This window comes from Mesoplodon densirostris, chromosome 2 (genome assembly GCF_025265405.1).
Source record: "Mesoplodon densirostris isolate mMesDen1 chromosome 2, mMesDen1 primary haplotype, whole genome shotgun sequence".
NCBI lineage: Eukaryota > Metazoa > Chordata > Mammalia > Artiodactyla > Ziphiidae > Mesoplodon > Mesoplodon densirostris.
In genome coordinates, this window is record NC_082662.1 from 157,769,704 (window position 1) to 157,797,030 (window position 27,327).

The following is a 27,327-nucleotide window of genomic DNA, read 5'->3' on the forward strand; positions in this document are numbered from 1 at the left end:
CCCCATCACTTTCCCCCTCTCTACTGAGTCATTTTAATCAACATACCAATATTCTGGAATATCTCCCATTTTAAAAACAAAAACACAAGCTCCCTTGATCCCCCATCAGTCTCCAGCTATCACCTATTTTTCCTATTTGCCTTTACAGCAAGACCTTTAAAGAACTGTCTCTACTATTCTGATTCCTCACTTTGTTCTCTCTCTTGAACCTTCTCCACTCAGCCTTTTATACCCTTCATGCCACTGAAGCTGCTCCTCTCTAGGTTACCAGTTACCTCTGTGATGCCAAGTTGAAGGTCAGTTCTCAATCTGACTGCTCAACAGTTGCCTGCTCCCCCTTTTGTGACTCACTCTCTTCACGTGGCTTTGGGATCCGGCTTTGGTTCTCTTCATACCTGTATGCTCTGCCTCAGCCTCCTTTGTTGAATCCTCCTCCTCTGGCCCATGTCTGAAAACTGATGTGCTTCACAACTCAAAGCCCTGGGGCCACGTGATTAGCTGCATTCAGTCCTCGAGTGATCTCATCTCCTCCTTTCCCAAAGTTTTAAATACCAACTACACATGTGGATATATTTGTAAGCCAAACTTATATCTCCAATCGTGACATTTCTCTTGAAATCCTGGCGTTGAGAGCCAACTGCCTGTTAGATAATCTTTAGTTAGACATCTAATAGGCATGTCAAATACGGTATGTCTAAAACTGAACTCTTGATTTCTTTCTTTCAGAGCCGCATCTCCCCCTAGTGTTATCCTCAGTTAATGAAATCACTGTTCATCAGGTTGCTCAGGCCAAAAACCCCACGGTTAATCTTGACTCCTTTCTTCCAATGTCTTAGCTAACACTCAATAGGCTCCACCATCAAAACCGGAACCTGTGAATTTCTCACCACCTGTATAGCACCAGCTTTGTCCAAGCCACCACTGTTTCTCACCTTGACCAGTGCAGGAATGACTGCATTGGTTTCCAGAATCCCTCTTTCTCCTCTCTTCCCTGCTCGGTAATATGCCCTCATGATCCAGGCCCTGAGACCACTTAGCCTCATCTGCCACCTCACCTCTCTTTTGACTCCTTCCAGCTACACTACCGGTGCTCCTGGATCATACCAAGCACATTCCCACTTCAGGGCAGTTGCCCTCACTGCCCGCTCTGTCTAGAATGCACTCACTCAAGATATACATGTGGCTCACTCCCTTGCTTCATGTAGATCTCTGTCTGGTCTTCCCTAAAGTACCCTGTCCCCATCACCCTCTATCTCCTTCCCTGGCTTCATGTCTTTATACCATTAAGCCCACCTGACACTGTTTATATATTTAATTATGTCTCCACCACTAGAATTTCAGCTTCACGAGGGCAGGGACTTTCTATGTTTTGTTCACTCTTGGATTCTCAGTATCCAGAACAGTGCCTGACACATACAGGTGTTCAGTAAGGTTGGGATTGGCACACTCGTATATGTAAAACAATCAACAAGGACCTACTGTATAGCACAGGGAACTATACTCAATACTCTGTAATAAACTGTATGGGAAAAGAATCTGAAAAGGAATAGATATGTGAATATTTATAACTTTGCTGTACACCTGAAACTAACACAATGTTGTGAATCAACTATACTCCAATATAAAGTAAAAAAAATTTAAATAATTATTGAACAAATGAATGAAAGAATGATAAAACTTCCTTGTGAGTCTTGGATGGGATGCAAGCAGGATTTAAGACAAGACTGAACTCTCCTCAGCATCCTAACTTTATATTTAGAAGTAGAATATCCGGTGTTCTCAAGTATCTTCACTAGTCTTCCCTCAAACAACATGAACTGTCCTAGAAATCTTCTAGATGTCAGTAGAGAACATGGGATGAAAGTTATAGTTATTAAAGTTACAGTAACTATTGAGCTTTTTCAAACATACATGAAATCATATCACTCCTCTGCTTGTTTTCTATTGCACTTTCTCACAGCCATGTGATCTGACTCCAGCCTACCTCTGCATTTCATCTTGTACCAGCATCTTTCTTGTTCATCTCACTGCAGTCACAGCAGTCTTCTCTGTGTTTCACCAAGGCACCACGCTGGTTCCTGCCTCAGGGCCTTAGCACTTACTGTTCCCCCTGCCTGAACACCCTTCCCTCGGATCTACACACAGCTGACTTCTAAGGATTCAGATCTCAGCCTCAAAGTCTAAACCCAAAGTGCCCTCCCTCGACCAATCTGGCTAATACTCACTGTTCCCCTCTCTCACCTCAGGAGATCTGTACCTACGACTCGGTCTTTTCCTTATATCATTATCTGGAATTACTGGGCTGAGTTTTTACTTGTTTATTATCTTCATCCCCCACCAGAATGTAACCTCTGGAGAGCAGGGCCCTTGTCTACCTTTCACCACAGTCCCTCGGCTGGAGCCTGCCTTAGGGTAGATGCCACGTGACTATTTGCTGCGGAAGGAAGACACAGACCATGTTTTAGGGCTGGTTTAGAGCTGTGCCCACATCAGAAAGCTGCTTTCCCACTTCCATCAGTCAGGCCCGGCTCACTTGGAGCCAGTTAACACCCAGGCCTCCCTCTGCTTTCTCTGCCTGTCTGCCCTCCCTCCCCCAGGACCTCTCAGGCCCTTACCTTGATGGCCCCTGTGGCTATCTGGATATGGTGCAGCCGTCGCAGGGTGCTCTCTCTGTCGATGAAGTAGGAGGCTGCCAGCTGGTGCAGGGTCTCCAGGGACACAGCAGAGCTGTTCCCACCGCCCCCGACTATAGGGGCAATTCCTGCCACCTCTGACTTTCGGCTCAGTCTCCGCTTGTCCACAAAAATGGTCAGGGACTCTTCTCCTACAGCAAACAACATGGGTGCACTGGTGAGGCCTTCAGCTCCCTAATCCCCTACCAATAAGAATGTGAAACCCTTCGCCAGGGGAGACCGAGCTAAGAGGGAGCCCATGGCCCCTGCTGACGGACTCTTCTCATCCCTACCATGTTCAGAACAATCTCATCGGACTGCGCCACAGGATAAGGGCACCACCGCCTGGGAGGCCCTCCGCCTCCTCCCTACTTCTGTAATCTCCCAAAGCTCATCCCCCGCCCCTCCAGCTTATCCAGTTAACATCCTCTATCGATCTCTGTCTCAGGCAATCTACCTCCATGGGGAAGATAAAATTCTCCATCTCAAGTTGTTTATAAGAAGTCACCGTGGATATTTCTGCTCCCTAAGAAAGGGCAAAAGCCTTGAAGCTCAACCTCCCTTTTCCCCATCAAACACTCAGCGCTTACCACATGCCAGCAGCTGGCCTGAACCCGTGGAGAGTTCCTTTTGCCCATCAGACAGTGAGCTAAATGTTATAATAAATCCTGCTTTCTCCTTGCCAGAGCAGAGAGAATGCTGCCCATTCCCAGCTCTCAATTCTGCACTGGGTCCTAGCCATAGGTTGTGCCATCCCCTAGCCATAGGTCCCCTTCCACCTTTGCCTCCATTCAGCCCAACGTCATTCTAATTGGTTTGGCTGGTTACCAATCTCTATAGAGTGGAAGCAGAGAGGTCAGGGACTCAGTGGACATTTACTTCTTTGCCTATGGGTCTCACTATTGTAGCCACAGCCAATATTAAGATATGGAGAAACCTCGGGGTTAGATGGCTCAGTCAAAAGAAAACTGGGAGCACCCCCTTCAGGCAAGTGCTTAGTAGGAGTCTGTCTGTCCCCCAACCTCCTTACCCCACATCCCCTCCCCAGGAGGATGCTTATAAGCAATGTTCTGGGGTGAATTTGGATGTCAAGAGATTACACTGTTGACAAATGCACCAGAAAGAAAACGTTTCCCAGTCAATAATAGGCCAGGAAGAATAAAAGACCCAGGAAGAGTATTGAAGCTATAGTCAATGGGTCTTAAAGCTATTTTCGATGAGCTGGCAACCAATGAGTGTAGGATCGTGGTATTGCTTACCTCCAAGGGTGGCAGAAAGTAAGAAGTGAGTGCCGTACTTTTTGATCAGGTTTTCGGTGACCTGTTGCAGGTTGGGTCTCCTTCCGAGGAGGCGGATGTTCCGGATAAACTCTGGGGCAAGAGGCAATGGCAAACTAAAGAAGTCCTTCCTTTCTAGAGCCAGGCTGTTCACTTTCCAACGTGCAAACTCCCTGGAGGAAAAGTCGAGGGACAAGGAAAAGCTCATTGTATTTTGGAACAAGAGGCATAAAATCGGAAGCAGGTAATGTTCTTCCTCCACTTGCACCCCCTCATCTCCTGTCAGTATATATCTCTGCAGATGGAGGGACCACTGCCTGAAGGAGGCCCTCTGGTCTCTGATTCCCAGTCGGTAAGAAAGCCCTACCTCAGCTGACCTCCATTAGTACATGCTCCCATTGGAGAGTGGCTTATTCACCTGAAGGCAGTCATGGTAGTAGTGTAATGGGGAAAAACAAACAATGAAAATATTGGAAGTGGTTTGCTGAAGCAAGATCTAGTCACAACTGCAACTCAGTGGATGAGTCACCTCATGGCCTCTGTTACCCATTTTGAAAGTCAGGAGGTTGGTTTAGAACAACAGCTCTCAAACTTTTTGGTCTCAGGACCCGATCACACTCTTAAAAATGATTGAGTCCCTGTATTTAGGTGGCTTATATCTAATGATAATTACCCCTTTAGAAATTAAAACTGAGATAATTTAAATTTATTTATCTATTATTTCATTTAAAGATAACAGAAATAGGGGCTTTCCTGGTGGTGCAGTGGTTGAGAGTCCGCCTGCCGATGCAGCAGACACGGGTTCATGCCCCGGTCCAGGAGGATCCCACATGCCACGGAGGGGCTGGGCCCGTGAGCCATGGCTGCTGGGCCTGCGAGTCCGGAGCCTGTGCTCCGCAACGGGAGAGTCCACAAGAGTGGGAGGCCCGCGTAACACACAAAAAAAAAAAAAAAAAAAAAAAGATAACAGAAATAAATCCATTATATATAACATAAATAACATATTTGTATGACAGTCACTGTATGTTCTGAAACAAAACAGATTTAGTAAGAAGAATGGCATTGCTTTGCCTTTTGGCAAATCTCTCGGGTTTCTGGCTTAGCAGAAGAGAGCTGCATTCTCATATTTTCTTCTGAGTTCAATCTGTTGTGATAATTGTGGATATTCTTCTTTGGTACCACACGAAACTCAACAAATGTACTTTCTTAAAGGTTAATTACAGTGTGGAATCTGAAACCATATCAATAAGCTTTTCATACTCAGTTACATTAAAATCCAGTGTTCTATATTGTACTTTGAATGGATCTTTTTACTCTTTATGATTTTGTAACATCATGTATTGGTCATCCATCTGGAAAATATGGGACCACTGAGTTATTCAGATCTTCCACATTTTGACACTTTTTATTATATAATATCAAAACATCGTATTTGTTAATATCACCACAAATCTCAAGAAAAAAGTCTTTAAATATTGGAAAGCTGTCAAGCTCATGATGACAAATACAAGTTTTCCAAAATTTCAATTTTCATTTGAAAGCTTAAATTTTATCATTGGTAACAAATACTGTCAGTTACTTTCCTCGAAGAGGCAGGCTTGCTTCATTCCTTTTTTTTTTTTTTTTTTTGAGAAAATGTCTGCCAAACACTAAAATCTGAATAACCATAGATTGTTGGTTGTTCTTTCAAGAAAAATTCAGTCCCATGAAAACAGTGGCTAGTTCAACTCACAACTCAATCACAAATGTATTTTTCTCTGAGACCATCATTCTTCTGTAACCTCAAACGTGCTTTATATGTACTTTTCATCTCATCTTACAGAATATTAAAAAAGACATGTACTCATGGGTCAAGATCCAATAAAATTAATAAATTTTACTGCTTCAAGGACATTCATGAAGTTAAGCATGCATGTATGTGTATGTATGTTTAGGTATGTAATGATGAATACATGACTACTAGTGTCATTTGGTGAGACTGCCCTTATTTAAGTTAAGATGCCAGCAGTTTCATTCACCATTGCTTTTGCACCTTTATTGCAAATGTCAGCATGGACATCCTGAAAGGAATTAAGAGGATTTACATTTTGAGAAGCTCTATTCTAGAAGATGGCAAAGTTCCTTTCTAGTTCCATCTGGAATTTTAATCTTCATGCTTTACTCCTCACTGAAATATTTGTATTTTAAAAGATGAAATTTAAATGATCATATCCACTAGTAAAAAAGGGGTTTTCCATTGCCTCCCAAATTATACTAGTAAGGATCAGCTCCACTGCCTTAGAAAACCACAAAATGTAGTCTTCTCAACTCTCTCACCCATCCCAACTCTGCTCTTCATGACAGGGCTAAACCTTGGTCTAAACTTCCCCCCAAATCCATGAAGTACAAATGACAAGTCCACAGAAAAAAATAAAATAATTCAAAATAAATAAATAAAAATCCATGCCCATTTGAGGCTATAGAGCTCCCCTATCATTCTAGAAACTAAGACAGAGCAGGGGCATGTGCCAAACATTACCAGGGAAACAAAGGAAAAGGGATAACTAATAATTCAGGGTTCTGACAAAGCCTTTTAAAATTCCCACTGTGTGGCTTTATTTATCTAAGCAAGTAAGTTCATAATAATGCATTATCTTTTATTTCCTTTGTGGAGGAAATGCTAAACTTTAAAGTACAGGGTATTTGTCAAAATATTTTCTATCCCAAATCCCACTGCAGCATAAAGAACAGTTGCTTGAACTCACTTCTTATTGGCTGGATGGCCAATCAAAGACAGAGAGCAGTTTATTAAACAAACAAACAAACAAACAAAACCCCACAAGATCCAACCATGTTCTGCATGCAAGACTCACTTCAGCTTTAGGAACACATACACTGCAAGTGAAGGGATGGAAAAAGATATCCCATGCAAATGGAAACCAAAAGAAAGCTGGGGTAGCTTATTTCAGACAAAATAGATGTAAAGCCAAAGGTCATTATATAATGATAAAGGGATCAATTCATCAAGAAAATATAACATTTATAAATATTTATGCACCCAACATAGGAGCACTGAAATATGTAAAGCAAATATTAACAGATCTGAAGGGAGAAATAGACAGTGATACAATAATAGAAGGCAACTTCAATACCCCACTTTCAACAATGGATAGATCATCCAGACAGAAATCAGCAAAGAAACACTGGACTTAAACTATATGTTAGACCAGATGGACTATATGTTAGACCAGATGGACATAATAGATATTTATAGAACATCCCATCCAGCAGCAGAATACACTTCTCAAAGGCACATGGAACATTCTCCAGGATAGATCATATGTTATACCACAAAACAAATCTTAATAAATTTAAGAAGGGGCTTCCCTGGTGGCGCAGTGGTTGAGAGTCTGCCTGCCAATGCAGGGGACACGGGTTCGAGCCCTGGTCTGGGAAGACCCCACATGCCACGGAGCAACTAAGCCCATGAGCCACAACTACTGAGCCTGTGCATCTGGAGCCTGTGCTCCGCAACGGGAGAGGCCACGACAGTGAGAGGCCCGCGCACCGCGATGAAGAGTGGCCCCCACTCACCGCAACTGGAGAAAGCCGTTGCACAGAAACGAAGACCCAACACAGCCAAAAATAAAAAATATAAAATAAATAAATAAATTTATTTTTAAAATAAATAAATAAATAAATAAATAAATAAATAAATTTAAGAAGACTAAAATCATATCACACATCTTTTCTGACCACAATGGTATGAAACTAGAAATCAATTACAAGAAGAAAACAAGAAAATTCACAAGTACATGGAGATTAAACAACATGCTCCTGAACAACGAATGGGTCAAAGGAGATATCTAAAAATATTTAGAGAAAAATGAAAATGGAAACACAAATACAAAACCCTGTGGGGTGTAGTAAAAGCAGTTCTAAGGAGGAAGATTATAGCTATAAATGCCTACATTAAGAAAAAATAAAGATCTTAAATAAACAACTTAACTTTACACCTCAAGGAACTAGAAAAGAACAAACTACGCCCAAAGTTAGTAGAAGGAAGAAAATAACAAAGATCAGAGTGAAAATAAATGACATAGACACTAAAAAGACAATAGAAAAGACCAATGGAACTAAAGGCTGTTTTTTGGAAGGTTTAAAAAAAATAGGCAAATTGTTAGTTAGACTAACCAAGAAAAAAAGGAAAGAAGACTCAAATAAAATTAGAAATGAAAGAAGAGACATTACAACTGATGTCACACAAAGGATCATAAGAGACTACTATGAACAATTATACACAAAATTGGACAACCTAGAGAGAATGGATACATTTCTAGAAACATATATATATATATATATATATATATATATATATATAAAACCTACCAAGACTGAATCATGAAGAAATAGAAAATCTTAACAGTCTAATTACTAGTAAAGAGATTGAATTAATCATCAAAAACCTCCCAACAAACAAAAGTCCAGGATCAGATGGCTTCAATGACAAATTCTACCAAACATTTAAAGAAGAATTAATACCAGTCTTTCTCAAACTTCCAAAAAATGGAAGAGGAAGGAAACTTCCATACTCATTTTATGAAGACACTCATACCTTTATACCAAAACCAGACAAGGACATTATAAGAAAATAAGATTACAGGCCAATATCCCTGATAAACATAGATGCAAAAATCCTCAAAAAATATTAGCAAACTGAATTCAACAGTACAATAAAAGGATTATACACCTTGATCAAGTGGGATTTACTCCAGGGATGCAAGGATGGCTCAACATCAAATCAATCAATGTGATACACCACATTAACAAAACAAAGGATAAAAATCATATGATCATCTCGATAGATGTAGGAAAAGCATTTGACAAAATTCAATATCCATTTATGATAAAAACTCTCAAGAAAGTGGGTATACAGTGAACATACCTCAACATAATAAAGGCCATAAATGACAAGTCCACAGATAATATCATACTTAATGGTGAAAAGCTGAAAGCTTTTTCTCTAAGATCAGGAATAAGACAACATTGCCCATTAGCACCACTTTTATCCAATATAGTACTGGAAATACTAGCCAGAGCAATTAGGCAAGAAATAAAAATCATCCAAATAGGAAAGGAATAAGTAAAATTGTCCCTATTTGCAGATGGCATAATATTATATATAGAAAACCCTAAAGACTCCACCAAAAACTGTTAGAACTAATAAACAAATTCAGTAAAGATGAAGGATACAAAATAAATATACAAAAATCTGTCGCATTTCTATAAACTAATAGTGAAATATCAGAAAGAGAAATTAAGGAAACAATCCCATTTACAACTGCATCAAAAAGAATAAAATACCTAGGAATAAATTTAACCAAGGAGATGAAAGACTTGTACACTGAAAACTGTAAGTCACTGATGAAAGAAATTAAAAAGACACAAATAAATGGAAAAATATTCCATGCTCATGGACTGGAAAAATTAGTATTGTTAAAATGTCCATATGACCCAAAGCAACCTACAGATTTATTGCAATCCCTATAAAGATTCCAATGGCATTTCTTACAAAATAGAAAAAACAATCCTAAAATTAGTATGGAACCATAAAATACTATAAATAGCCACAGCAATCCTGAGAAAGAAGAACAAAACTGGAAGTATCATACTTCTTGCTTCAAATTATACTACAAAGCTATAGTAATCCAAACAGTATAATAGTGAAATAAACCAGACACACTGGTCAAAGGAACAAAAGAGCCCAGAAATAAACCCACACATATATGGTCAATTATTTTATGACAAAGGAGCCAAGAATATTCAATGGGGAATGGATAGTCTCCTTTGACATAATTGGAATGATAATGGGAAAACTGGATAACCCACATGCTAAAGAATTTAACAGGACACCTATCTTACATCATACAAAAAATCAACTCAAAATGGATTAAAGACTTGAACTTAAGACCTGATACTATAAATCTCCTAGAAGAAAACACAGGCAGTAAGCTCCTTGACATGAATCTTGGTGAAGGTGTTTGTTTCTGGCACCAAACCCACTCTCCCTGCTTTGTTGTAGGCTACAACTAGACTTCATTAAGTAACAAAGAATTTCTATTGTATCACTTAGTTTGTTAGGGGGTGAAAAAGGCAGGTATTCTTTCATTTTCCACAGTTTCTTACAATGGTGATAGCTCCTCACTGAAAGGAAAGGCCACTTTACCAAAGAGGTGAATCCCACTTTAATTAAATCTAATAAATAAAAATTGGTTCTCACATTGCTTACTCAGTGCACTTCATTCAGGACTGCTGAACAGTATCTCCTATGAGAAGCTTTCTCCCTGACCAGCCCATCCAAAAGAGCACACCTACCTCGGCTTCCCCATGCCCCGCTTTACATATCTTTTTTAGCATTTATACTACGTGACATATATATATTTTTAATTCTCTTTCTCTCCCATTAGAACATAAACACTGTGAGGTCAGAATTGATTCTTTCTGTCTTATTCAACAGCAACAGAACAATGCTAGATGTTGTAAAACAGAACAATAGTAGATATTCAATAGATTTTTGTTGAATGATTGAGTCTCTCATTTATTTTATTTGTTTAAAATAAACAACCATTATTTCATGTCACAGCTCTCCTAATCATTTAGTTGTTTGCAAATTATTGAAACTAGATTTTAAAAAGTTAGTGATGAGAATACATAGAAGCAGCAACCAATTAGTGATTGATGTGAAATAAAAGCGTTCTAAGTGTGTATACATATCATTGAGAAAATTAGATTTGATTTATAAAAATGTAACTTATGGGCATATTTTGTGCATTTTTTATATATAAATCAAGGCACTGAAGGTATTTTCTTATGCTTTGGTAAACTGAGTCTGAATCTTCTTCCATTGTCTTCAGTGGACATGGACAACTTCCAATGACAGTCCACAGTCCAGATGCTGAAGTCCCACAAGTATGGAGCGCCCATTCAGACTCTGCTGTGCTTTACACCCGATGTTAAACATCAACAGCTCCAATCCCCTATACTAGGTCTAATAACAATTTCTGCCACACTCATAGTGTTAAAGAGCACCAAAGAGGCAAGAATCTTGGAGTTCTGTACTTTTCCTTAGTCTTCATCTTCCTTTGTCCAACATCAGACTTGACATATTTTACTGTATCACATATTTTATCCAAACCAAACAAAAGTTTTGAGTGTATCTTACTCAAGAGAATGAATATACTGAAGCTCAGAAAGCTAAGTATTTTGCCTGATGTCACAACATTACCAAGAGGGAAATTTGGGCTATTAGAATTAGAAGAAACATTTGAATACTATTTGCCAACCTCTTTCATGTTATCATGTACATTGAAAATTCTCTGTATGTGATGCATTGGGATCAATGAATGAGGCTTCTCAGGCCTGAGGAGACAAGCACAGGGAGTCCTGCTACCCCAGACCCTGCCCAATCACCCCAAGGGCTGAGGGAATCAATATACGGACACCCCTATAATCCATCTGTAGCACCACCACATGCCAGCATGCAGACCAGGTGAGAACATCTGTTCCATTCCTCTTACATTATAAGAAAATGATGAAACAAAGAGGGAAGTGGTTTGCCTAAAACACTATAACCATTTGGCACTAGAACCAGAACAAGATTTAGTGTCCTAACCCTATCCCAGTGCTATTAACAACAACTATGATGATGGTGACAATAGTAACAATGAGACCCAGAGAAGTTAAGAAAATAACTTGCAAAAAGTCACACAGTAAGTGGCCGAGCTATGACCAAAACGCAGGTCAATACCATATTGCTGTTTCTATAACACTATTTTCCTTTGTGTATATTCGATTAAGTGTATTTTATTTCATTCTAATGCTTTTTAAAAGTTTACTATCTTTTAAAAAAGATATTTTCATTACCCAGAACACTTAATTCCTTTAATTATCTACACAAAACATTAATGTACTGTATATCCAAAATGTAGTACAACATATACACCAAAGCAAAACCTTTTTCGGATGAAGGTAGTTTCAATATACCCATTTGCAGGAGGAGAAATTTAGACCTAGAAAAAAAAAATCAACTCCATACACAGGGTACCATGCAAGGAATCAGAGATAAAAGGCCTGATTCCAGCTCCTATGGCTGCTCTGAAAATCATAACACAGAATAACAAATGACTTAGAAAATGAATGATACTGTCTTAGGAAGGTTTTTATGAGCCAGTAATAAAAAGTAATGGTTAACATTTAATGAATTCTTAGCATGTGCCAGGCATTCCAAGTATCTTGCAAGTATTAACCAATATACTATTCAAAACACCCCTATAAGAGGTAAAATATAATTATCCTCATTTTACAGACAAGGAAATCGAGGCACAGATAATTTGCCCAGTAGGTAACACCTGGTAGGTTGCAGAGTCAGGACTGAAACACAGGCTGTCTGGTTCCAGGATCCACAGTATTTACCAACTGTGTTATACCACCTCCCCCGTGAAAGTCAAAGGGGCAATCACGAGTTTGTGAGTGGAAGAGAGAGAGAGAGTGTGTGTGTGTGTGTGTAAGTGAGGGGGTAGGAGAATTTCAGTGGAGAAATACACCCTCCCAAAACAAATAAACAAAACTTGCTTCCATAAACCGGTGGGGTGTTGACTCAGAATTAGGCATAAGGCCTCAGCTGGCTGCAGGAAGGTTCAGGCTCTGAGGGCACCCAGTGGTTTTCTCTTCTACTTCACTCCGTTTCCTGCCTGCCCTTTGGGGCCCTTCACTGAATCAAAATAATGGAGGAAACATCTGTGAATGGAGTTCGAGCCAGAGTGGTAAAAAAAAAAAAATGTGCTTAGAGAACTTATTAACCTGGTTCTTTCCAGCAACTGAAAACCTCAGAAGGCAATACTGGAAGGCAGCCTGAGCTATACAAATAATAAACGTTCATTTCCGATTTTTCATTTAGTAGTTTTTTTTTCATAATAAAATAATCAAGGCTCTTTTTTCCCCTAGGAAAAGGATGTTTTCTATATAACAATTATATTAACACATGCTACTTCATCATCTTTGTTTCAATTAAGACATCAAGTAAATTTCCATTTCAATTTAGCCATTTCTCCTAAAATCTTCTCCCACTGTGTTTGTTTCACAGTCGACAGTATGAGAAAGCAAACATTTTAAGCACTAGGGAAGGCCATATGGAAAGGGCCCTTAAAGCAACAGAGGTCACTACGTAAGGAGCTCACAGGTTAAACCAAGGGTGACCAGAGCTCTCCAGTGTGGACTCTGCCTGCCGTTAACTGAAGCACTTCAAAACGTTGCTTCAGTTAAGGGCTACAATTAACAGAAGTTTAGGCCACTTTCTATTGCATTTTATTAGCCTAGAGTGAATCGCAAATATTTTTGCCAAAGGATTAACATACCCATAAAATTATTAATAATCAAAACAAAGTTTAGGAAAGGTACAATCCAGATAGGAGGGTAAAATCCAGTGTGTTATTAGGAGCGAGCGTACACACCGACACAGAGAATATTGTATACATAACAAAAAATTTCTGTCTGTATTCTGAAGTGATCGTAGTTATCTCGGTCCCAGACTGCTAAACACTAACAGTCCGGTTGCCAATACAGGATGCTTCTGGTTGCACATGCATTTAGGGATTTTCCGGAATCCAAAGGGGCCTGTGACAGGAAGGCGGAAACAAGCCCCATGCCAAGCCTCAGGCAATGGGAGCTTCAGCAGGGCTTGGGGACCAGGCCAGCTCAGGATCTGAAGCAAAAGGGTCTCCGGTTAGAATACTAAATGGCTACAAGGTGTTCCCAATTTGAAAGATGTAAATGAAAAGGAATGCCTCCAGGTAGCAGCTATTGACTCTAAGGTCACCAAACCCCCTGCAGCATTGTGTTCCTCCACCATACACGAGGTCAACAAAAACTGCCACTGAGAGTCCCCCCGGCAGAGTCCTGTGCTCTCAGCCATGAAAGACAGAAAGAGCACAGCCGGGGGCTTCCATCCAGGTGCGCTTTCCAGCAGCCACATGCTGAAGAACCACTTTTTGGGCTTGTAAACTGAGAACATTGATCCAGCCCCCCTGAAGAGTCATAACCCATGAAGCTTCCCTCCCTATGAAACCTTAAGGAGGAGAGTATTTTTTTAAATCCATAGTTTAATCAGAAATAGAGTTACAGATGTAGAAAACAAACTTACAGTTACCAAGGGGTAGTGGGGAGAGGGATAAACTGGAAGACTGGGATTGACATATACACACTACTATATATAAAATAGATAACTAATAAGGACCTACTGTATAGCACAGGGAACTCTCTACTCAGTACTCTGTAATGGCCTATATGGGAAAAGAATCTAAAAAAGAGTGAATATATGTACAACTGATTCACTTTGCTGTACACCTGAAACTAACACAACATTATGAATCAACTATACTCCATTAAAAAATTTTAAAAATTAAAAAAATAAAAATCCATAGTTTAAAAGCAAAAACAAAACGATACCTCAATGAGGCTGAAACCTAGTAGTAATGAGCACTGCAACCTACAGTATGGGTAGTTGCACTGAGACCTTGTGCTTACAGCCAGATTATTTTACCAACTTACCAATAGACAAGTCTTTCCCTCTCTGTGTGGGAAGCACATTTAGGCCCATTTCCGAGACCATCAATATGGTTGCCATTTGGAAAAATCACATTTCCTGTATCCTGAGTATGCAGCTTGACCCACCGCACTCTGCTGTGGCACCCCTGCAGGTTTGCACCATCCTGTTCCAGTGTCGGGCCCCTGAGTGCTCAGAGCCCATTTGTGCCCCTTGAGTTAGAATCCAGCCTGGTTTACCAGGGAAGGATTCAATGCTGTCTCCAGCAGAGAAAACCAGTCATCACCTGCTCACTCAGGCAGCCGTTCTAGAAGAGGTTCTGGTACTACCTGAGAGGCTGGGGAGAAGTCTTAAGGCCACCACTGAGCCCAGGATGCCCAGCTCCAGGCCCCACTTTAAACACAATGGCAGAAGGAGTAGACTGTTGTGGTCAGGAATGTCGCCCTTCTCTAGTCTTCTGTTGTATTTCCAACAACCTGTCTTTTGGAGGTACCCTCCCTCCAACCTTTAGTGCTGAAAGGGACTGAGCTACCATCCTCTAAAAGGTTGTTTTGATATGAACCATACTTGTAAGAAAAAAAAATATGACTGATTTTCCTTGAAAAATGAAGGGAGACACAGGACAGGTCATTAAATAAAATATTTAAGAACTTTGGAGGCAAAAAGATGGATTGGCCTTAGGCCAAGGACAAAAATAGGTTTCTTGTCATTTTTACTGTGACTTGACTTTGTCTATGTAAACTGTCAACCAATGACCGTTGGCAAATTTCTCCCATACCAACCAGTACTAGATACATACAAATGTCTTTGTTCTCAGAGCCCACCTTTCTCCTGGAGAGTTGTTTTTTCCCAACTAGCTTCACTCACCAATTTGATGCAGGAGTCTCAATAAACACTGAGACTTGGACTGCTGATTTCCCTAAAGAGTTCTAGGAAAGGCACCTTCTCTTTCTTCATCTTTCTAACAATATACCTTGCATCCAGGGCTAATGCTCTCTTCATAGAACTCCATCCACCAAGCTAAGACAGTACCATGTTTTCTTTTTCATAGGGCTCATATTTGCCTTAGATAATTCACATGAAGGAGAATAGCCAAAGCCAACATATACATTGAGGGATGCCAGTTGTTTACCTCAGTGACACAGCTAAGATGGTTTCATGTTCTTGAGCTGGAAATTTTAGAGCTGAGGGATATATCATGCTTTGTCTCCTGTACAGAAGGCAGTATTTCTAGATACAGCACATCATCAGGAGATTTCCATCTCAGCCAGAGATTACTATAATGTACTTGTCTATTAGAGTCTTTACTGCTATAATGAATAAGACATGATTAATCTGAGCTGTAAAAAGAAGTTATAATAAAACCATAATCTCTTATATTGGTGTAAAGCGTTCCTTTAGTTTTTTTTAAAATAATTGCACACAATTTTTACGCAAGCTCAACAATTTTATCAATGCAAGGACCTCAAGAAAGAGGAAGTGGAGTTATTACTACTCAACTATGAACCTTCCAGAAGTTAACAAATGAAGAGACGGAGAAACTGAAAAAAGGGACCAAGTCTCAGTTGATCAGTGGTAGAGTTTGATGAGAACCCACACCACGCCACAGATGATTTTCTGTCTTTGTCTATGACCTGTGCTCAAGTTCAAAGACCACTGTACACCTTTGTCATACTTCCCTGGAAATTCTTTTGCCTCTTTTACCACTGTGGCTGGGAGAAATCCCCAGGCAGAAAGGCTCTGATCCAGGAGCATTTGGGTAAAAATATCTCGGCCCCTGCAACTCCAGGAGGCACAAGAGGAGAAAGAAGGCCAGCCCTCCCCCCATGCCCCAGTGCCCCGGTCCACCCACTGGAAGAATTCAAGAAGCCTGGCATGGAGGTAATTTAGCAGCCTGCTGTGTTCTCAAACAACGGCCCGTAAACAATGATTGGCCAATTTCATTCTAATCTTCCCAATTTTCCTCTAATTAAAATCAAGCTGTAGCTTTCAAACAGTTTAATTAAGGCTGATTGGGAGAAATGGGGAGGGGAGACTCAAGCTTAAAGGAGGAGGAAGAGATCATTCTTTGGCGAATCTCATACTGCCCGACAGGCTCAGGGGCTTGGAGAGGGTGTTGAGAGTGGTGTGTTTGTAAATCAACAGGATGTACAGCAGACACATTGAAATGAAGGGCCAGTGAATCTGTGAGGCCAGAAGGAACTGAAAAGGGAGCTGAGACCTGTGTTTTCTGAGGCACAGAAACCCCAGGTCTGCCCTGACCTCGCAACCTGCTCCCCACAGCTCATCTTTTTTTTTTTTTTTTTTTTTTGTGGTACGCGGGCCTCTCACTGTTGCGGCCTCTCCCTTTGCGGAGCACAGGCTCCGGACGCGCAGGCTCAGCGGCCATGGCTCACGGGCCCAGCCGCTCTGCGGCATGTGGGATCCTCCCGGACCGGGGCACGAACCTGTGTCCCCTGCATCGGCAGGCGGACTCTCAACCACTGCGCCACCAGGGAAGCCCCCAGCTCATCTTCTTAACTGTGGAGAAAATTGCTTTGTTCACTAGTCTTCACCTCCCGTTGTGCTTGTCTTTGCCTAGCAAGCTGACAGCCCATGCCAGGCTTTTCCCCAGCCAACGTCCATGGGCTTCCCATTATCTACTCAACCCCAGGAGAATTCCCCCTGACTGGCAGTTCCTCCCATTATTCTACAAGTTTATTCCTCTTGCAATGAGATAGCCCTTCTGGTATTTGGGTGTATTTACTTTTTATATGGGCTACTCTTCTTTAGATTAACTATTTTTAGTTCCTTCAATATAGTTCCCAGATCTCTAGGCCCTTATGCTTTAACTTTCTCTGCTTGTAATCTAGTTTGTCAATGTATTTCTTTTTGAAGATGACAACCAAAATTAAACACAATCCAGTAGATGTGTTCTGAGCCACCAAGAGTACACTAGGATACAATATCTAAACACATCAGTATCATCATAATTATCATCATAGTGTCAAATTACTGAGTCCTTATGTTGCCAGTCATGGGACTGGATGCTTTACATATTTTTCAGTCATCACCACAATCTTGCAAATGTCAGTGGGGTAGAATCCTCATTCTTGCCTGTATTAGAATGCCCTTTGACATGTAATTTTGCAGTATCACTCACTCATATGAATGGAGCTTATTTCCCTCCCCCATTGATACTGGGCTTAGCTATGTGACATTGCTTTGGACAAAGGAACATGGACAGAAGTGACACGTGCCAATTCTGGGCCCCAAAGTGCATGTCTCCACTCTCTCTCTTGCATCCCTGCCCTCACCACAAGAACTGTTCCTTCCATGAAGCTGTAAGATGCTGCCCTTTCAGCCTGAGACCCATAATAAGCATCATTGGAGTAAAGACCTAATGGCCCCTGTGCAGACCCACAACCTGAAGCATAGCTAACTCAACCAACCTACAGATGCTGAGTGAGAAAAATGATCATTGTTTTAAACTACTGAGTTTGGGGGATACTTTTATATCCATAATTGTGGCAATAATTAACTGATACACTGATACACTCCACAAGCTTAAGTCTCATTTTATGGCTGAGCAAGCTCAGACTGAGAAAATTTAAGTATCTTAGTCAAGGACATATAACCAACCAAAAGTGAAGATAGTCTGTGATCTTTCTACTATACCTATTTCCTTTATTAATACACCTGAATATTGCATTCCTTTTTTGAGAGAAAAATATTCTTGGCTGACAGTAATCTCAAGGTGAACCAGACCCCCCCCCCCCACATCTTTCCAACCCCAGATATTTTTTTTCCACAGCTAATCCAGGACTCCTATACCCTACATTTGTGAAGTCGACATTTTGGACTTAAATTTAAGGCTTTGCATTTCCCCTTTTTCTTGCATTTCCTCACTTGTGGCAGAGACTGGAAAATTGTTCTCTAAGCGATTTCATTTTCCTCCTGGGCTCACAGATGGATAGTTTTCCCCAGCTTCCTCTGCATTTAAGTGTAGCCACGTGACTGAGTTTTGGCCGGTTTAATGTGAACCCAGGCCTAGCCCATAAGACTTCCCATAAAATCTTTCATGCTCTCTTTCCTTGTTTACCAGGACCCAGAGGGGAACTCTGAGGACCTAGGTGGTGACACAGTGACTGGATAGATAGAAGGGGTCTTGTTTCTGAATGACTTCATGAGGCAATCTCCTTTTAACCCTACCACAAATTGCACTGGACATGAGCAAAAAAATAAACTTGTATTAAGTCACTGAGATTTGGGAACAGTTTGTTCCAGCAGTTAGCCTACTCTAATTCCACCTTGATCATGTCAATCTCATATTGCAGCCTGGCAAATAATCTTCTCTTGACATTACTGCCTATCTGGATAAAGTCCCCTTTCAATTATCTGATTTTATTGCCTATGTGGTCAAACATCCATGCTCCCGTATCTCCCCAGTTCAGTTACATTCCCATATGGGGTCTCTCTTCCTTGCTTTGTGAGTCTAGATGGAAATGGTGTTGGTCTTGAGGCCTTGACTTTAACGTTATGGGATTACGGTGTATGAGCTGTGTTCTACAGAAAAAGCACCTGTCACAGTTAGGGATTTATCTGGGACTACCTATAACTATAAAATCAATGAATAGATTAACTCCGGCTACAGTTAGGGAGAACAATATGTAGATTTTAAGTGATAAATTTGATTAATGCATGAAGATTGTAGTAGAAAGAGTTTGATAAAGTAAGGCCTCCCCTTCTTTGTTCCATCTTCCTCAATTAAATCTCTCTTCATTTTCTCTTCCTTCCTCAAGATTTTCTACTCTATTGTTTTCCATATTTATTCTCAGGAGACCTCTCACAAGTAAGCACCTATCTTGAAATAAACCAAATTTATTTTTTAGTTATCACCAAATAAGCCTATAAAGAAATTCCTATTATTCTACCCATTTGACTGATGAGAAATAACTTGTACAAGATCACACAGCTGGAAGTAGCAGAACTTCCATTTAAACCCACAGAGGGGACTTCCCTGGTGGTGCAGTGGTTAAGAATCCACCTGCCAATGCAAGGGGCACAGGTTCGAGCCCTGGTCCAGGAAGATCCCACATGCCACAGAGCAACTAAGCCCATGAGCCACAACTACTGAGCCTGCGCTCTAGAGCTCGCGAGCCACAACTACTGAGCCCACGTGCCACAACTACTGAAGCCCGTGCACCTAGAGCCCGTGCTCCGCAACAAGAGAAGCCACCACAATGAGAAGCCTACGCTCCACAACAAAGAGTAGCCCCCACTCGCTTCAACTAGAGAAAGCCCGGGCGCAGCAACAAAGACCCAACGCAGCCATAAATAAATAAATAAACAATTAAAAAAAAAAATAAGCCAACAGAGTATGATTGCAGAGGCTGGAACCTCACCCACTTGCTTTCTGCTTCATCTAATTCAGTCCCAGAACACCCTACTCTTAAAGAGTGACTTCATTCTCTTATTATACCTTTACATGTGGCAGACATTTTTGCCTGGAAGAGCTCAGAGCCAAGTGAAGAGCAAATAGAGATAGGCAAATAAATAATTAACTGAATGCACAAAATAAGTTCTAAAGCAGAAATATGAACAGGCTGATGGGGAACCAGAAGTAGGAATAACGAACTTGCTTGCGGGAGCCAAAAAAGAAGCTATAGAGAGGTGATATTTAAATGGGTTTGAAAGGTGAGTCAGAGCTCAGATGGTAGAGAAAATAGAAAGAGCTTTGCAGGAAAACGGAATGGGACATGGAAAGACAAGTGGGATCTAAGGAAGGCTCTGTGTCTAGGAAAATCTGGAAATGTTCACTGAGACTGGAACATAAGATAAGCAGGAAGAAATGATAGGGCATCATCAGTGGCACAAGGTCAGTATTCATGGAATATTTGTTGAAAGAGTAAATGGATGGATTTAGAAGAGACTCTCATGCTAAGAAAACACATTTGGATTTTATCCTTTGGGCACAGAGGGACCAACAGAGGATTTTAGGCAGGTTGAATTGGAGAAGAGAGAAAAGGCCAAGTGGTAAACGATGAAGCCAAGAAAGAGAGAAGAGGCTGGCTTTGAAAGGCAGTTCTGAGATGGAAGCCACATAAGTCAAATGGAAGATGGGGAAAAAGCACGAGTTACAGTGGTGGCCGGTCATGGTAGGAAGCACAGGAAAGAATATAGAAGACATAATAAGTGTAGTAGAAAAGAGGATGGGTGCAGTTCTGGCTATGATTTTACCACAAACTAAGTCTAGGTGAACAAAATCAAATCATGTGGGAGGTGCAATTCTTTGAGAAGCTGAGAAAAAAGTTAGGATTTTTTTTCTACATTTCACTTGAATGAAAAACCTATATTCTCTCACGATAAACCCAGAACATATTTCTCACTTTTCTTGTAAAATTGATGCTTCAGGTCCCAAGCAGAGTCACCACATATTCTGAGGTGAGCCCGTGACTTTGAAAATTACCATCACTAATTTTCAAGAACTGCACAGAATGGAAGAAGTTAAAGAAATCTGTGGAGAGGAAAATGCCTGGTCTGAGAAACTCCAGGATGGTGAACTGATACTGATCTGTGACAAAATTCTTGAGGATTTTGAAAGGAGAGGAAGCAAGCAAGCAAGCTCTCCAGGAGCCAGAATTGGTTCAGGAAGAAAAGCTTATGTCAACATCAATTTCTCATTTATTATCCCTTTCTTTGTTTACCAGGACCCAGGAGAACTCTGAGGCTCTGGGTGATGACAGAGTGACTGGATAGGAGTCTTGGTTCTGAATGATTTCATGAAGATCAAAGAGGGAAAAGAAAGAGCTGGGAAAAAAGAAACAAGGACAGTTTGAGAGAGAGACTGTGAGAGGGGAAAGAGAGAGAAAAGAACATCTGGAGGGAAGTCACAGCGTGCTACTGTGTCTAAGAATAACTGTCTTCAAATATCTGGAGACCTTTTGCAAAGAAGAGGAATTTACACTTATTCTAGAGAAATAGGAGAAAGCAGAGTCAGGACCAATAAGTGGAATTATGGAAGGAAATACTGAGATTCAATTTCATAAAGATCTGCGGAGTGTTTTGGGCTGCTGAATGGAAGCTGGCTTCAGAGAACACACAGAACTGGACCTGCCCAAGCCAAGGCACCTTCTTGGGGATTTGTAGAGTGGTTGTCTGCCATGGGTAGAAAATAAATGATTTTAAAGTTTCCTTCTGGAACCCTTCTATGCTGTTGGTGGGAATGTAAATTGGTGCAGCCACTATGGAAAACAGTATGGAGGTTCCTTAAAAAACTAAAAACAGAACTACCATATGACCCAGCAATCCCACTACTGGGCATATATCCAGAGAAAACTCTAATTCCAAAAGATACATGCACCCCAATGTTCATAGCAGCACTATTTACAATAGCCAAGACATGGAAGCAACCTAAGTGTCCATCAACTGATGAATGGATAAAAAAGATGTGGTGTGTGTATATACTCAGCCATAAAAAAGAATGAAATAATGCCATTTGCAGCAACCTGGATGCACCTAGAGATTATCATACTAAGTGAAGTAAGTCAGACAGAGACAGACAAATATCATATGATATCATTTCTATGTAGAATCTAAAAAATGATACAAATGAACTCATATACAAAACAGAAACAGACTCGCAGAAATAGAAAACATATGTTTACCAAAGGGGAAAGGTGGACGGCAGGTATAAATTAGGAGTTTGGGATTAACATATATACACTACTATATATAAAATACATAAACAACAAGGAGTTACTATGTAGCACAGGGAACAATATTAAATATCTTGTAATAAGCCATATGTAAAAGAATCTGAAAAAAAATATATATATATATATTGAGCTATAAGATAATGAACGATACTTCAATAAAAAATAAAAATAGGGGTTTCCCTGGTGGCGCAGTGGTTGGGAGTCCGCCTGCCAATGCAGGGGACACGGGTTTGAGCCCTGGTCCGGGAAGATCCCACATGCTGTGGAACAACTAAGCCCGTGTGCCACAACTACTGAGCCTGTACTCTAGAGCCCGTGAGCCACAACTACTGAAGCCCATGTGCCTAGAGCCCGTGCTCCACAACAAGAGAAGCCACCACAATGAGAAGCCTGCGCTCCACAACGAAGAGTAGCCCCCACTCGCTGCAACTAGAGAAAAGCCCGCATGCAGCAACAAAGACCCAACGCAGCCAAAAATAAATAAATAAAATAAATTTATAAAAAAATAAAGTTTCCTTCTAATTCACAGATCCGAGCACCTTGGTTCTGTTCTGCCATCCCATGTCCCCAGGCTTCCCTGCATCCTCAGACACTGTTTCTGCAGCTCTGGCCTCTTATTCCAGGCCAACCACTAAATCTGGTGTTCTCTGATTTAGTCTCCTGGCCTACAGGCACCAGAATGGACATTGCCCTACTTAGTGGTAACAGAAGGTAAAAGAATGTATTATCAGCCTCTAGAGCCACATTTCTTCTATCAAGTCCCACTTGAGCATAATTTCCAGATGGCCGAGGCTGGCATTCAAGGACTTGCTTAGCCTCCCTTCGTTTCCACGTGGTCTTTGTCAGACTCACACTTTAGAACATAAACAGAACGCAGCTAAGCAAAGCCTGGCTCACTGCACTGAAGCTTACCTCTGTTACTAGTACTCCAACTATGTGACCCCTGTCGAGGGATCATTAGGTGTGTACATGCCTCTGTGGATCCAGGGGAACTCGCTCCCCAAAGAGTCTTCCTTCCTCTTCCTCCTCCATCACTAGCATGTCCCCAGATGAGGCACAGACTCTCCCAGCACACAAGGAAAATGAGAATTCTCCCAGGCACCAAGGCTAGTAATGAAGGGCCTGGGGCAGCGCTCGGTCTGGCTACCTCGTTTTTCTCCGACCAGGGCCTCCTGCCTGGCCAGTGAGACTTCTTGTTCATTCTGACTCATTCTGACATCCAGAGCTTGCTTGTTCTTTGCAGGGAGAGGGAGAAAGAGGCACATTTCTGGGCTCAGGGGAGAGCCTGGTGTGGTGGCAGAACCAGGGAGCATTAAACAGGTGCAGAGGGGAAAACACAGCAGGCAGAGGGAGCTGTGCCAGATACTTGCATCTTCTCTAAGCCATGGCCCGAGTACAGCAGCCCTAATCTCCCCACCCTATACCTACAAATCCTAAAGCTGACTTGGGAGTCCCAGCCTCTAGGTCTCTTTCACTGCTTCATCTGATTCCATGATGTGCTGTGGATGCAAAGGGTAAGTAGGAGTGACCCAGAGCACGTACCAATCTTGTCATTATATGAAACTCCAAATTTGCAAAGTAGCCCAATAAGCAGAGGTTATTTGCATCACCAAAGGTTTCTTCTTGTCATATTAAAATATTTCTTGAAATATAAGATAATTCCAAGTGGATGTCTTGTTTTATAAATCAATAGCTACCTGATCCTCAAGTCAGGGGCTAGAGATTGACGTAGCACTGAATTTTTATAAGCCATTGCCAGGCAAAAAATAAGATACTGAATTTTGGAAATGCCATCAAGTGTCCCTCGAGCAGAGGATTTGATTTACAGAAATTCGATTTACACTGCACCCTTATAGAAATACACTGGCAGTGCAAAGCCAACACACACAAAATTCTCTGCGGGTGACCTGCTTCAGGAAGGTTCATCTGTAGCTTCTTCCCACAAAGGGTTCCCCAGAGCCCAAGTGCAGATGGAGAACTCTGGTGGAAACAGAGAACTACAAGGTCTTTGAGTGGGATGAGACACCTTCTAGCCCCGAGACCCATCTTCTCCATCCCAAAGGTCTGCTAGAATGCCAGAAGGAAGAGTAGGAGTGGCAGAGAGCACAGGTGGTTACAAGTAGAGGCACCATTTCTCTTGGAGCATTAAGAATCCCAGGCTCAGATTATGTATTTGATTCAATAATAATCATTTAATGGTCAGATCCGCTGTTGTATGGGTTGAGTGCTGGCTCTTCCTCTTACCAGTTGTGCGACACCCTCTAAAACTCAGTGTCTTCATCTGTACAACATGTATACAAAGAGCATCTCCCTTGTACATTTCTCATAATTTTAGCATATATGTATAACATTATTATGCACTTAGTAAGATGTTGGGTATATTGTGAATACTCCATATGTATAGTCACTATTATTTATTATTGTTATTAGTATGTCACAACATAGAGGAATGCTTTGCTTTCTTCTAAGTTATGCATTTGCCCTCCCCAAACAGTCTGTTTTCTTTGCCCCCTTACTCCTTTCATCCCATAAAGAAACTGGGGAAATTGGTGACAGCCTGCTGCCCTGTGGTCCACACTTCAATACTGTGTCATCAATGCCTTGAGATCCCTGCTCACAAAAAGCTTTTGTCTCTTGGACATCCACGCCTTCCAGTCAACAGGCCCTCTGAAGGTTTCCTCCTGCCCAGTTCGTGGAGCTCCATTTGAGGCCACCTGCCCAGTCCATCCACAGTATCCAGTGATGCCTTTTTCAGTTGTTTCATATAGGATTGGGCAAATCAGTCTGAAAGACCAGAAGGCTCCAGTTGTCTTTAATTTGAGTCAGGGATAGATTGTGGGGATAGAAATCTTTGTCTCAGACTCAGGTCCAAATCTTCATCTCCAGCCCAGCTCTATGGTCATAAATCTGTTCCACTTGATTTGAGCAGCTTTGCGAGCACACTCACCTGTTTCTAGTCCTGGAGGAGAAGATGGATGATTGGCATGGGAACAAAACACACCGAGCGCTTTGGTCTGCTGCACAGACCGCAGCCCACTTCCAACCACTTGCTCCCGGGGGTCTGTCTTCCTTGAGGGCGGAGCTCCCTGAGGCCTGGGCCGTGTCTCATTCACAGCTGTGTCCCCAGCACTTGGGGAGTGGCCAGCACACAGAGATAATAAACGTATGCTGACTGAATAAATGTCCCACCACATGCCACTCACTGTCCTAAGCAATGTGGACTGAAATAATTTTCTTGTGGGAGATGTGGAAAGCCCTGAGGTGGGATAAATGTGGCAGAAGCTGAATAGAGAAAAAAAATGAGAATCCTTGACCCAGAAGAAGCTGTTCTCTTGAGGAGAAAAAAAATGAAAAGACCACGCGGCTAGCCAGTGCCCCTTTCTGCCTGCATGTCGTGACGGTTTCTAGATGAAGCCTACCTCACTCCTTTCTACATATACATGTCTCTAAGTAGCAATTCATTCATGAATAAAATTAATTATTTCTCAAAGCAAAAATTAATCCTCTTTTTCTCTGCCTGACTGACTCAAGATCTCTCTACTAAATCTCATCTGAAAACAAAACTGAACTAGCTTTCTCCCCTTGGCCTTCCTGGATTTTCCCTGCTTTTCTTGCATGCTTTTATTTTTACATTTTCTCTTCACAGACCATCTTTGCAATCCTATTTCAAGCCAGGTGGATGACATGGAAATAGTCCTAGAACACACAGGAAAATCTGGGGCAAGAGTCATTTTGTCCTGGGGGAACGTGGGACTGACATCCTGAGAATTCATTCTGATACGGCATCCATGGACCAAATCTATCCATCAATCACTGAGAATGGGCTAAATATCTTCTTCTCCCAGAGCCTGAGATGCTACATTTCAATGTGTTTTTTCCGTTTATGTGTGCTGTCACTCAAACTGGACAGCTGAACTCCTGGAAATCAGTAGAACCCTGTTTTCTCTATCTTTTGTAGCCTTCAACAGTGCCCAGAATAATGCTTTGCACAAAGTAGATGCTCCATAAATACTTGCAAAAGGACCAAGAAAGCAAACACATGGTGTGGGAAGCTTACTCTAAATTCAATTTTTTAAGCCTAAGTGATGCTGGATTTTCAGTTGAACTAGTGGCTTTATAAGACCTCAAAGAACTGCTTACCATTTTCTCACCAGGTGCATATTCACACTCCATTTTTCCAAGGTTGAAATGCAAGGAATTGCCTTTGGTCCTACCTTCTCCAGATATGCAATTACTTTTACTTCATTTTACTCACTGCCAGTACAGGAAAATGACATGCCCTCCAGGTGAGAGGCTTTTAAAATTGCACCTTGGAAGAAATCGGTGTCTAGGAGACCCTTTTGGCATTTTGGAGTGACAAGATATGGCAGAAACACCACAGTGGGGCACAGCAGGGGGAGGAGGGACATTCACATGCTTCTTGGCATTTACCCTGGATGCATGGGACTGGCTGCTCAGTTTCTAAAGCACACCTGGCACTCCCACAACTTTGGTTATACTGCTCCTGTGTCCACAGCACCATTCCCCAAGCTCTCCACTTGGAGATCTCCCACTCAGCCATCAGAGTCTGGCCAATGCATCCCCTTTTATTCTGGCTTTCCCTGACCTTTCTGTACAGAGTGACCTCGCACTTTTTCCAAATGTACTCGTCTGTGAGTTCCACCAGGTCAGGAACTGTGTCCTCCCCATTCATGGTTTGTTAGCAGAATCTTGTAGAAGCATGAGCACAGAGTCGGCCTTCAATACAATGGATTGAATGAGTACTGCTCTTCTTAAGCTCTTGAATTGTCATTGTATGTTTACGTGCTCTTTCTCCTTCCTCGAAGTGGGCAGCACACTTCCTCATTCGCATAGGTCAGCGGCACTGGTGCGGATGTGTCCATGTTAAGATGCAGACAGGATGCTGCACAAGGATGAGGATCTGCAAGGCCCAATTCAAGGGCCCAGACACCCTTTTGGGGCTCATCATCCAGACACTTCTGGAATAAAATTCCTTGGGTGAAGGCCTTCTGCTGGGTCTACAGCCTAGATTAGACAGTTTACGTCAGATATTCGGCTATACATTTAGCCAGCACTGAACTCGAGGAAAGCAAACTCTAGAC

The 27,327-nt window shown here is 41.5% G+C and overlaps 1 protein-coding gene across 1 annotated transcript in view; it reads right to left on the reverse strand.

The window, feature by feature from the left end:
* Positions 1-27,327, reverse strand: part of BRINP2 (BMP/retinoic acid inducible neural specific 2) — a 51,676-nt gene that overhangs the window by 17,753 nt on the left and 6,596 nt on the right. Inside the window, exons 2-3 of the mRNA XM_060088554.1 lie at positions 3,932-4,122; positions 2,616-2,824 (exon numbers count right to left, since the gene is read on the reverse strand). Coding sequence (XP_059944537.1) covers positions 2,616-2,824; positions 3,932-4,122 — 400 coding nt within the window. The remainder of the gene's footprint in view (positions 1-2,615; positions 2,825-3,931; positions 4,123-27,327) is intronic.